Source organism: Uloborus diversus, chromosome 5, assembly GCF_026930045.1.
Source record: "Uloborus diversus isolate 005 chromosome 5, Udiv.v.3.1, whole genome shotgun sequence".
Classification (NCBI taxonomy): Eukaryota; Metazoa; Arthropoda; class Arachnida; order Araneae; family Uloboridae; genus Uloborus; species Uloborus diversus.
The window spans coordinates 115,437,450-115,450,317 of NC_072735.1; the positions used below are offsets into that span (position 1 = coordinate 115,437,450).

General features: G+C 33.3%; 1 protein-coding gene across 1 annotated transcript; it reads left to right on the forward strand.

Moving 5' to 3' along the window:
- Positions 1-609: 609 nt before the first annotated feature.
- Positions 610-1,678, forward strand: LOC129222041 (uncharacterized). Its single transcript, XM_054856459.1, is given in 4 exon segments — positions 610-923; positions 925-1,107; positions 1,109-1,399; positions 1,401-1,678. Coding segments are annotated over 4 exon segments (855 nt in total). The 5' UTR covers positions 610-689; the 3' UTR covers positions 1,548-1,678.
- Positions 1,679-12,868: the final 11,190 nt, after the last annotated feature.

The window sequence follows — 12,868 nt, forward strand, 5'->3', positions numbered from 1 at the left end:
GCACAGATCCGTCCTGTTTTGACAGAAATCTCTTGGTGTGTTATGTGATGCCATTAAAAAGAATATCATTTGCTTTTCGATGGCCTTACTCGATCCTTTCGAGTTCTTTTCTTCATCATAAGGGTTTATCAAATTTTAGCCAAATGTTGCACCAATCAAAATTTATAACAACGTACTAGCAAGCAAACTGCTAACCACAAAACCGGACAAAAAAAAGAACAATTTTCTAGAATATTTGAAATCAAGAATAAAACCGAGCGAACGGAAGATGTGAATTTCCACCCCAATATTTTCTGGTAACCCTAGAATCCCTATATGGTAACCCGAACCTTGCATTAGCAAGAATTCAAACATCAGTTTAAATTGGAACTTTCTTCGCGACTAATTATGAATCGAAAATAAACTAGGAACATATTTTTGTCAGTTTTGTATTTTGCCCGTTCATGCTAGTTACCAGCTGAAGGCTATCATTAGAGATGACAAACATAATTTTGAGCCAGAAATACTCGCCAGTAAACAGTTAGCCCAATCACAGCAGGGCACAAGAGGAGTATTAGCTACATCCTTGACTTTTTTCTTTATTTAAGTTTTTGTAAAAGAACTTTTGACTACTACTTCATTCTTCGTTCGTTACGTAAACTAAAAATCATCGTTCTCCGTTTTGGCTTGGAAAGTTTCGAATTCTAATAATGGCTATGGCTTTAGTGAATGCTGGTACTTGTTTCCGCGAAATAGGCAAGTACTGCAAATGTCTAATAGTACATCAAAAAGCAGCTCAAAGTACTGCTGCTGTATCTCGCACCAAAACGTTTTCAATTTATCGTTGGGACCCAGATAAAGCTAATGAAAAACCTCGCATGCAAAATTATGAAGTAGATTTGAATAGTTGTGGCCCAATGATACTGGATGCGTTGATTAAGATAAAAAAATGAATTGGATCCCACACTTACTTTTCGAAGATCTTGCCGTGAAGGTATATGTGGCTCCTGCGCAATGAATATTGGTGGAGTAAATACATTGGCGTGTATCTGTAAGATTGACACAGATCCTAAAAAGCCTACTAAAATATATCCTTTACCTCATATGTATGTTGTCAAAGATTTGGTACCCTGACATGAACAATTTTTATCAACAGTATAAATCAATACAACCTTGGCTTCAGAATAAGAGCAGTGAAGCTTGTGGTGAAAAGCAAAATTTGCAAAGCATTGAAGACAGAAAGAAACTGGATGGACTGTATGAATGTATTTTGTGTGCTTGTTGCTCAACTTCATGTCCCAGTTATTGGTGGAATGGAGATCGTTATTTAGGGCCTGCTGTTCTCATGCAAGCTTATCGATGGGTTATTGATTCTCGAGATGAAGCAACTTCTGAGCGGCTTGACAAGTTAAGAGATCCGTTTCTCTGTATATCGATGTCATACAATCATGAACTGCACCAAAACTTGTCCCAAGAGCTTAAATCCTGGACGTGCTATTGGGGAATTGAAGAAGTTGTTGTCTGGGTTGGCTAAGAAAGATGCACCTCAAATGAGCGGCAGTGCGTAGATGAATTGAATTATATAATAAGCAAGAAATAGAACTTTTTCACCATTAGTTCATCTGTGATGTTAGATGTATTGCAATTTATGAGTGGTAGTTCTTGGATGTTGTATAAATGGAATAAAAAATCTCATTGACCTGATTTCCTTTATCAAATTGATATTTCACATATTTTACTTCTAATTTTAAGCTTCAAAAAAAAAAGATAATAATTGTATTTTAAACCTTATTTTTCAGGCGTTTTTAGGAGGGTGCTGCACCCAAACCATTTTGGCTTCATCACGAAAGTAATTTTCTTTTTTTTTCCAAAAGGTGAAAATTCACACTAGGGGTGTGTTTGTGATCCGAAAATTTTGGGCTAGCAACAAACACCTTCTAAAACTGAAAAATTAAAAAGAAAACAAATTATTTTTGTCTGCATATTTGATGATTTTTTTACAGGGTGGGGGGTGAGCTTTCTAATGGTGTCAGAAAATTTTACTTGAGTCCACTATCATTCTTAGTTCACATGAGCCTGGCCTTTGAAATCTAACTCCCTCTTTTCACTTATCCACTGTAATTTAAGTTGGATTTTACCACTGAAAAAAAAATTTCAAGTGTGATTCGGAAAATTTCATTCCCTATTAACACCCTGAGAACCTGAGATGGTGAATAAAGGCAAAAAATGCTTTCTTTCACTTCAATGAACATGTTACGACATAAAATTGTTATGACCTTGCCTCCCATAGAACAAAGTCCCTGGATTTGTTACTGCTTTGAAGTGCTATTTTGGAGACCTGTAGGGATTTACCAATATATTACAGTACAACCTTGATATCTCAAATCTGTCGGGACGGGAAAAAAAATTCGAGATATCGAGTTTTTGAGTTATCAAGGTTTTAAAATAATTACACTAGTAACTCTCACAATTACACACCACATACGCTATATGCATTTATATATTTACTATGGGACCACTTTGAATTACGATCAATAAAGTAGCATTTAGTATTTTACTAGATTAGAAATTTTATAATTGTCGAAAGTGCACAGGATGAGATTTTGAAATGAACAACAATTCAACTTGGTTTTTTCACCTAAAAATTTAAAAATTCTAATTTTATCTTCAACCAGTAACCCTACATTAAAAAAATTCTCAGCAACCATTTTGTAGGAGTTAAAAAAAGCAAAAATGATGAAAATGAGGAACGCATTTTCTGTTTTCGCTTGAAAACTGACGAATGGGTCATTCCACGTCAAATCAACCACAAAAATGGGATTTTAACACCCACCGTCTCGGAATTTAATAAAACTTGGTATACTTCATCCCTTTATGGTTATAAGCAACCCTCTAATTTTTTTTCTTTCAATATCAATTCGTTTTGATTTTATAGCCTTTTGAAATTCGGCGCGATTTTGCATTTTTTATCATTTTTGAGACACTCAAACTGAGAAGATGTTGTTTTATTAAAAAAAATTGTTTCTTGGTAAGTAATGCTATAATCTTTCTGAAAATTTTTGCATAAAATGTAAAGACTTTGAACATGTTGATAAAAAATATCTTAATAGTTTTAGTTTACATAAGAAATTTTTAAAAAATTAGAAAAAGTGGAAAATTTTAATTTTTTTTTTTGTCAAAAAAAAGAGTGCTGACATAATTCTGAATTTCAACAAGAGGGTCAGCTTTTAAAAAATCATAATTTTTTTTAAAAAATGATCATGAATATGTATTCTAACTTATCCAATAAAAAACATTAGGGGGACTTTGAGGGATTCTGCCCCCCCCCCCCCCCATTCTGAAAAAAAAAAAGCAGGAAACATCATACAGACAATCTCTTCCATATTCTTAAAAACAGAATTGTCAGCAATTACGACAAAAATTCAAATATATAGTGTGTTGAACATTGGACTCAAATGTAAAAAAAAAATCTAAGCTTCTTTTTCATTTGAAATAACTTAAAATATGGGGTAGTTCCACCCCAAATGTACCCGTAAAAAATGGGATTTTAACATGTACCCACCTCAGATTTTGATGGAAACTTGGTATACTTCCTTATTTTGTGGTAAAAAGCAACCCCTTAGTTTTTTTTTTCTTTCAATCTCAATGTATTTTGATATTATAGACTTATCAAATTTTTTGATTTTGCATTTTTTGTTATTTTTAAGACATTCAAACTGAACTGTTGTTTAATGGGAAAAAATTGTTTCTTAGCAACTAATGACCTTACCTTTTTGGAAATTTTCATAAAAAATGCTAAGATTTTGAATATTTTTATTAAAAATATTATAATAATCTTGGTTTATACAAAGAAATTTTTAAAAAATTGGAAAAAGAAAAATTTTGATTTTTTTTTTTTGGTGAAAAAAGCCATTGTCAAATTTTTAACATCAGGGTCAGTTTTAAAAATCATGTTTAACAATGAAAAATGATCATGAGTATGAGTCCTAACTTCCCCTATGAAAAAAGTTATGGGTCTTTTAGGGATTCTGCCCCCCCCCCCCTCTTCAGAAAAAAACGAAAGCATCAGAGAAAAGCTCTTCTATGTCTTTGAAAACAGAGTTCCCAACAATTATTTTAAAAATATATATATACTATATATAAAGTGTGTTTAATATTGAAGTCAGACATATAAATTTAATATTTAAGCTTTTTTTTAAATTTGAAATAGTTAAAAATTGTTTTAAATATAGACATTCTGAAAATAAGATATCATGAACTTAAAAGTTACAGACAATAATATCTGCGTACAGATTACTGCATTTTAGTTAAGACAACGAAAAACAAAAATTAACTCTTAACACCAATTTATAATCATGCAGTTTCTAGCACTTTCAGGATCCCCCCCCCCTCCCACCTAAACCCTTATGTTTGAGAAAAATTGCTATAGTGGAACTGTATTTTGTAGTAAGTTACCGCCCTAATTCTCCTGGCTTGCTAATTCTGTATTAGCTACCAGTTTGTTTGGCTCTCTTGGCTCCCTTAAGAGATTTTTGGCCTCCAGCTCATGTGATTCCTATTCCGGGCTGATGAGTGCTAAAAAGCACGAAACTGCAGTCCTCGGATGGAATAACTGAGCTGGCGGTGTATTTTAAGTATAGTGGAACTGTTTTTCATTTTAGTGTTACTGCTGTACAGCAACTAATTCATCCTTTTCATTTCTTGAAAATAGTTAACACCCCTTAAAAGTTAATAGCTTGATTGCTTAGTAATAATATGTTCTAAATAAAGTAAATTACTTTCCCCCCTCCCTTCATAGCAAATGAGGAAATAAATTGCATCTCTCATATTCAATGGATTTTTGTATATTTTTTAATGAGAATAAGAAACTAAATTAGTATTTGCAAGGGAAAAAAACAATATTTGTCCCGATTCCTCCCCCCCCCCCCAACATAACTTGCATCTTTTCCTCAACTGCTTTTGGGAGTGTACACTAGTGCAATGCAATTAAGTGCAATAAATAGAATAGAGAAAAGAAATTAATATAAAATGTGCTAATTCAAACTACAACGGAACCTCCATAACTCAACAAACCAAGGAAACATGAAAAAATTTCGACTTAAGTGGACGTCAACTTACTGGGGTTCTAAAATTTTAATTCCTAAAGAGTTTCTGTGTGTACAACTTACTTACTGATGCTTAATATTCACATTATGAAAACTAATTCCAGTAACGGAATTTTCTATTCTTTTCGTTTTCTTTCTTTGAAAAGTATATAGTAAAATCAATAATATATTTGAATATATTGTGAAGCATAAATACATAATTGTTGGAAAGAGATAAAAGCTTCTTGTTAGTCATGTCTGTTAAAGATAAAAAGTCCTGCTCACACTTATTTAGAATACAGGTATAATGGTGCCTTCTTTCTCTGCAGTTTGGTATATTTTATCCTATCCTTTTAGAATTGCACTAACAGCACATAGTGGTTGCTTACTCCCCTGGATAAAAGATAGAATTCTCTAAAAGAGATTTCCTAAAACTCTGAGAAAAAGTTAATATGAAAGAATGTTGGTAGCAAAAATTGAACTAGAATAGCAATTGGGTGTGGACTGATAGGGGTTTCTCGCAAATGTGTGTCAAGCTAGATAGATTTTCAGTCATTCAATTTGGCATTGGGCCAACCCTAAGAAAAATAAATGTCCAGTTACAGGGGTTATCAGTGTGTCCAGTTACTGAAGTTTCACTGTTTTTAAACAGGAATATTTAGAGTAGAATGTTTATAAATCATTTGTATAAAATAAAAAGTGGCTTTAAACAACATACCGCAATTCAGGGGCGGATACAGAAAAATCTTTTGGAGGGGGCACGGGAAATTGAACTTTTCTGGGCTAATCTGTTTGATAAGCGGAAAACAAATCCATGTTTCAGTTTGATATTGCATTAGATTAATGAAACAAGTTAAAAGCTCTGCGAATTAGAAGTGTCTAGCTTCGAATTTGTCTTTTAGCCTGTTCTTTGCCCAGTTGGTTAGAGAAATCATTACTGGACAGATATCAAATTTTTACTTGTATTTGGCCTAGATCTGATTACACACAACACAATAATTAGAATGACATACATATTTTCTAATCTTCTTAGTAGGAAAACAGACATAAGGTAGAAGGAATTTAAGAACTATGAGCTGGTATTTATAGGATTTGTGATACTTTGTATTAATTGCCCAGTTATAAATTAGAATTAGATGATTTCTCTTTTAATTTCTATGTTGTCTTAATGCATACTAAACAATAATTTTTAGTATACATAAATTGTTGTAGGAAAATTTCGAATTTCGTGATAACCTGTTTTTATTGTTTATTATTAATTTATTTAATTAACTACTTTCAATTCAAAAAAATCTTGAGTATTAAAATGTTTAAATTTGGGTTCAAACACCAATGCATGTCATTATTCAAAAATTTTTTTTGATGCTATTAGTAATTAGCTAAGTTTTTAAGATTGATCGATTTTTTTCTTTTTTCAAAATAAGGGGGGCAAGGGGGCAGAATCCCGCAAAGTCCCCTAAAGATTCTCATTTTATATGTTAGCACACATGTTACTGATCATTTAAAAAAATATATATATTATTTTAATTTAGACCCTCATGCCAAAAAATTAAAATTTTGAAAATCATATTTTATTGAAAAAAATTTAAAATTTTCAGTTTGTTAATTTTTTTCAATTGCTGAATATAAATTCAGATCTTTGATATATTTTTTTCTAAAATGCTTGAAGTCTTAATGTATAATGTGAAAATTTTCAAAAACTTTTTATCTTTAGTTGTTGAGAAATAATTTTTTTTGCAAACAGCTGCAGTTCATTCTGAGAGAACTGTGAATGACAACTAACGCAAAATCTCAAAACTTTGAAGGGTCATAAAATAAAAACAATTTTAAATAGAGAAGAAATACTTTAGGAGGTTACATAGGACTATGAAACATAGAAGTATACAAAGTTTCATTGAAATCTGAGATGGTGGGTGTTGGGGTGTGGTTGAACTGACATGGAATGACCCGAATGAAAAATCGACCCCTTTCCTCAAAGTGGACAACAAATGCACAAAGATTCTAAACTCTGAGGGAAACATAGCACCTCCCTCATACCAACACTCCTGTATTATCCTGCCCCAATCCTCTCTTCACAAAATTTCCAAGAAAAGGAATGAAAAACGTTAAGCAATTGTCCCTGGAACTGGTTTTACTACAAAAAGGAGCCAAAGAAAAACAACAATTGAAACTATCTTCTGTGCAAAAATTTGGACATATCAAGGGTTTCGAAAAATAAATTTCGAAATAACAATGGAAAATACATAGGAGTTTTACAGAAAATGCTGGGGAATTTTTTTTTTCGAGACATCAAGGATTTCGAGATAAAGAGGTTCGAGGTATCAAGGTTTGACTGTACATTGAATTAATATAATGCCAAACAGAAAAAAAAAGTTCTGATACTGAAAGGATCAAATTTAATTTGTCAGGTTTTGATGTTGAAAATTGTTCAAAGGTTAACATAATTAGGACAGCGTTTCTCAACCTTTTTTTGTGACCTGTAGGTAGATAAATTTATTTCCTCCTTTTTTATATTAAAAAAAAGAACCTTTGACTGGTAGAGAGTTAAAAACTTGTGAATAACATTTTGTAAACCCATCATGTTTTTTAATTTTTTTCTTTACTACTAATTAAAAAAATTGACTTTTTATGTTAAAAGTCAAAAAAAATAAATGAAATAAAATAAACATTAGTAATTATTGTATTGATTAGAGATGTACCGAGTACTCGGTAACTACTCGGTACTCGGCCGATTTGCCGAGTACTCGGCCAAATTCTGATCAGATACTCGGCCAATACCGAGTAGTTGCAAAAAATTGAATATTTTCCAAGACAGATACTAAAATTTATAAAAAAAGAGCAAGCATTATATTCTGCAATCATTTACAATTAAAATTTATAAGTCAAATTTAAATTTTGAGAATAATGAAGTTTGTAATGCTTCAATGGAATAAATCTTTATTTTAATGTCCCCAAAGTTAATAGAACTTATTTATTAAAAATTATGCAAAAAAGGTAAGTATAGAAAATATGGAATTTTTATATTAAAAATGGATTTTTGCTATAAACAAAAATTAGTCATAAAAAATATAAAAATACCTTTGCTTAAAAAATAAAAGGAAATAAAACAACGTTAAAAGCACAATGCAGGAACACTGCAGACATGTGTTTTGGCATTACAAGGAATTCCTTTTTCAATGCACAAAATGGGAGCTCGTAAATTTAAAGGCATCCGACAAAAGTCGGATTTTTTTGTCGAATGTCTTTACATTTTTTAGCTCGCATGTTATGCACAGCAAAAAACGTTCCTTGCAGGGGGGGGGGGCAGAAACGTGTGTCTGCAGTGTTCCTGCACATTTGTTTTATCTGCTTTTAAAAATTTATGTTTGGCGGACTAGAACTATAATTGATTGGTGTACAGTGAAACCCCTCCTAACAGACACCCCTCTTATGCGGACAATTTTTAATTCCCCTGTTCCAATGCAAATAACATTATTAAACCCTTGTCCTGCGAACACCTCTCTATTGCGGACAAAAAAAATTCTCCTGTTAATGTCCGCATTAGAGGGATTTTACTGTAATTTGTTTTAATTCCAACTTGATTAATCATACCTTTTATTATTTATTTTTAATTTTAAAAATAATTCTTTTGTAAAATTTTTGACACAAACAAAATTGCTTACACAACGCGTAATTAAATTTCAGCAGGAATTTAGTTTTAAAAACTATTATATGGACAAGGAGGTCTATACTACTATTCCAATAAGTTCAAAATTCATCACATGTGTGTCAGTGGTTCTTCTTACAACATAATTGGTACTTGGTAACTCGGCCAAAGTGCTACTTGGTACGCTTCTAGTATTGATGATAAAAAAACTAAATGAAAATTTGTACAACATTTGTAGGTATTGTAACAATCATAAAATATGAAAATTAACATTAAAAAAAAATCATTGGATATCACTATTAGTTTTTTTTTTTGAGTGATCATGAATTGCTTATTGTTTTCACTTGACCACTGAATGACATCCATGTCCTTTGATTTTTAAAACTGGGCATCTGTGAGCACCACTGTCAATCAGCGCCTGCAAATGCTGGTTCTCCACCCAGCAGCACTGTCCACCTAAACCCGCTCCTCCTGGGCAGTTGCGTTCATATCCTACACATGTCCACGCCTACATACACATACACTCGTGACTCAAAATGCAGAATTTGAATTCAAGATGTCAAAAATTCGATTTTTTTTTTTTGAGAAAGGGAAGTTTTTAACATAGAAAAGCAATAATTGCTGAGGGCCGAGGACCCATCAGATTTTTCTCTGAACCACTGGTTTAGGGAACATGCACAAATGATGTCATGCTTTGAGAGGAAGGGAGTTCAAGAAGTGCGACATCACAGATTTTATTAGAAATAAAAGCATTTTTTATAAGCATGTGTAACAAGGGGCGAGTAAGGTGAAGTGGAACAAAGGGGAAGGGGTCAAATATATTGAAAAAAAATTGATATCTTTTTATGGACAGCACCATAAAAGATATATTCATAATTTTTATTACTAATTGAAGAAGAATATTTACCTTTATGCACTGCTGTAGTTAGAAAGAAATGATGGGACAGACACATTTTTATATAAATAGATGTCATGACTGATAAAGATGAGTTTAGATTAATACAAATACAAAAGTGACGACCAGCAACAGGCTCTGGGCCCAGCTAGACGGGTCCTAGTCAATTTACAATCCCCAGTGAAGATCAATGGCCCTCTTAAAACTGTCTACTTCTTTGCTCATTACCACCTCTTCCGGTAAGCTGTTCCAAGGTTCCACTACCTGCTAAAATAATAATTTTTCCTAATATCCATGTCAGCCTGAGATTTAAATAGCTTGAAACAATGACCCCTTGTCCTGTTTTCAGTGCTAAACTTTAGCCCCGTAACATCTTTCGTTTTAATAAATTTACACAGCTGAATCATGTCCCCTCGGTCTCTTCTTTGCTCAAGACTACATTTTTAGCCTTCTAAGCCTGGAATCATAATCTAAGTGGGAAAGTCCACTTATTAGCCTTGTAGCCCGCCTTTGAACCCTTTCCAATACATTAATGTCTTTCTTAAGATAAGGAGACCAAACCTGAACAGCATACTCCAAATGGGGTCTTACCAAACTTCTATATAAGGGCAGAAGAACTTCTTTAGATTTATTTGAAATAGGTCTATTGATAAACCCAAGCATCTTATTGGCTTTGTTGCTAGCAATGCTGCACTGTTGGCTGAACTTTAAATCCTGACTTATTAGGACCCCAAGATCAGTAACTTTGTCTGCCTGACTAATGACTGAACCTTGCAAATAATAACTTGTACACTTATTTCCATGCCCTAAATGTAGCACTTGACATTTCCCAACATTAACAGCCATACCCCATTTATCAGCCCACTCCGTAATATGATCTAGATCCTCTTGCAGCTGATTTGCTTGTTCATCATTTTCTACAGTCCCCATAACTTTGACATCATCAGCAAAACAATTCATGTTCCCAGAAATATTTTTGTGAATATCGTTCATAAAGACAATGAACAAAACAGGCCCTAACACTGATCCTTGAGGAACCCCGCTTAAAACCTCACTCCAATTAGAATAATTTCCCCTTACAACTACTCTTTGTTTCCTTCCGGTCAGCCAATTTTTTACCCAAATGAAAGTTTTCCCTCCTATTCCTATATCAGCTAATTTGCTAAGTAGAGCAACATGCGGTACCTTATCGAAAGCTTTTTGAAAATCAATGTAAACATCTACAGGCTTCTTATTGTCCAAAGCCATGGTAACTTTGTCATAGAAATGTAATAAATTAGTTGCACAAGATTTACCTTTCCTGAAACCGTACTGAAAACTAGTCAATAGATTATTAGTCTCTAGAAAATTTACTATCTTAATTTTCATCAATGTTTCAAAAATTTTGCAAACCACCGAAGTTAGACTCACAGGTCTATAATTTCCCGCACTCCCTTTAGACCCTTTCTTGAAGAGCGGTGTAATGTTAGCCAGCTTCCAGTCCTCTGGCACTGTCCCCGAATTATAAGAAGCATTGAAAATGTTTGCGATGACATCTGCTAATTCCTCTGCACATTCAACTAAAATTTTCGGATAAATATTATCTGGCCCTGGAGCCTTAGTCGCTTTAATTTTTTTCAAATGAAGTAAAACGTCATCCCTGGAAAATACAAAGTCCTCAAGCTGTACTATAGCTTGTGTCTTGTTGGTGTCAACTGTTGAGATACAGTTATCGTTAAAAACACTCGAAAAAAAGTTATTAAGAACATTAATAATGCCTGCTTTAATTCAGAAAGTAGACATTTTAATAGAAAAAAATGGTTTGAAACTACATTATTTAAAAAATCATTTAGTACTATTTGTCGCAGAGCAACACAGGCTAAAATTTTCTAAAAAGGGCTTTCCGAACTCGTGTTTTCTTTCTCCTTCATTTCTCTTGTGCAAAGTGTCATTCACTATATTTAACCAAACAGTCTCTATGGCTTAGTAATTATTCATTTATATCAGTGGTCCAGCCAAAAATGTTTTTGGAGGGCAATATGGCTAGTTTTAGACTGTTTTAGTCAGTAGGGTCAAAAAATGATATTTCTTAAATTTTGTAGAGGGGGAACCCCCAAATCTCCCCCTCTGGATACCCCACTGATTTTCATCACTTGCTTAAAAATAATTATTAATTCCTATTGATATCATAATGACAGTAAATAAAGGAGGGGAGCACAATATGTTAATCATTACCTTTATCTTAATCTCATATCCTTCTTTCGTGTAGTTTTTTTGCGAGGTTATTTAAAATCTCCTCTTACGATTCATAAATCTCTTCAAGAATATATGTAAGAGCTAGGCCATTGTATCTTCTAAAACCACTATATAGAAATTCTAAATCCAGTAGAAAAATGTCATAAGCCTTAGGGAGCTGTTTAGAACTCTTGTAATGTACATGCAGGTCAAAATCAAGAAAGAGTGATTAGGGTCACTTAGTCAAATGAAGGTTAAAAACAGTTTTGATATCTTTATGAGAATTGGAAAGGAGCCTTAGAAAATCTGGTGTGGAAGGCTTCCTCTCCCTAGGTCTTTCTAAAAAGATTAGTGCAGCACTGGAAGTGCTGAGTGACTGAGATCCTCTTTTGTGTTTTGTTAAAACATACTTAGCCCTCTTATGCCATGAGGGGTGTTCATCACAAAATATTTTTATGTTTAATAATTGCTAAGCAATTTGCAATTGCTTTGCTTTAAGTAAACAGTAAGATATCTTATTAAAACCTATCCTATTTGGAAAGTTTAAATTAGTGTTTTTTGCCTCTTTATTTCTGGGTAAAAATTGAATGTGTTGGAGTACTAGGTGGGGTTTTAACCTTTTAAACCATAAAATCTCTCCCATGGCTGTGGCAATGGTGTTCAATGTATCGGAGAAATGGCTGTACACAGCAGTTGTGGATCTAGTGGGGGTTCATGATTCCCCCCCCCCCCCCCCGAGCGACCAAATACTACCTAAACCTGTGTTTTGGGAACCTATAGTTCAAATAAATCACATCAAACCCCTATTTGAGCACAAAAATGCACTTTGACCATCCTTTAAACCAGAAGCTGGATCCATCCCTGGTATGCAGGTACATTGGCATAGACAGGGGCAACTGCCCCTCCCTAGGAGAGAACCTCTGATCCCCACACCCCTCTTCGATGTCACCAAAGATAACTTAAAATTGCATTCTTTAGACTTCATTTTAGGAGGGAGGAAAGTACTAAAAAAATATTTGTTGCGCTGGTGGTTGCCTTTTAAATTCCATG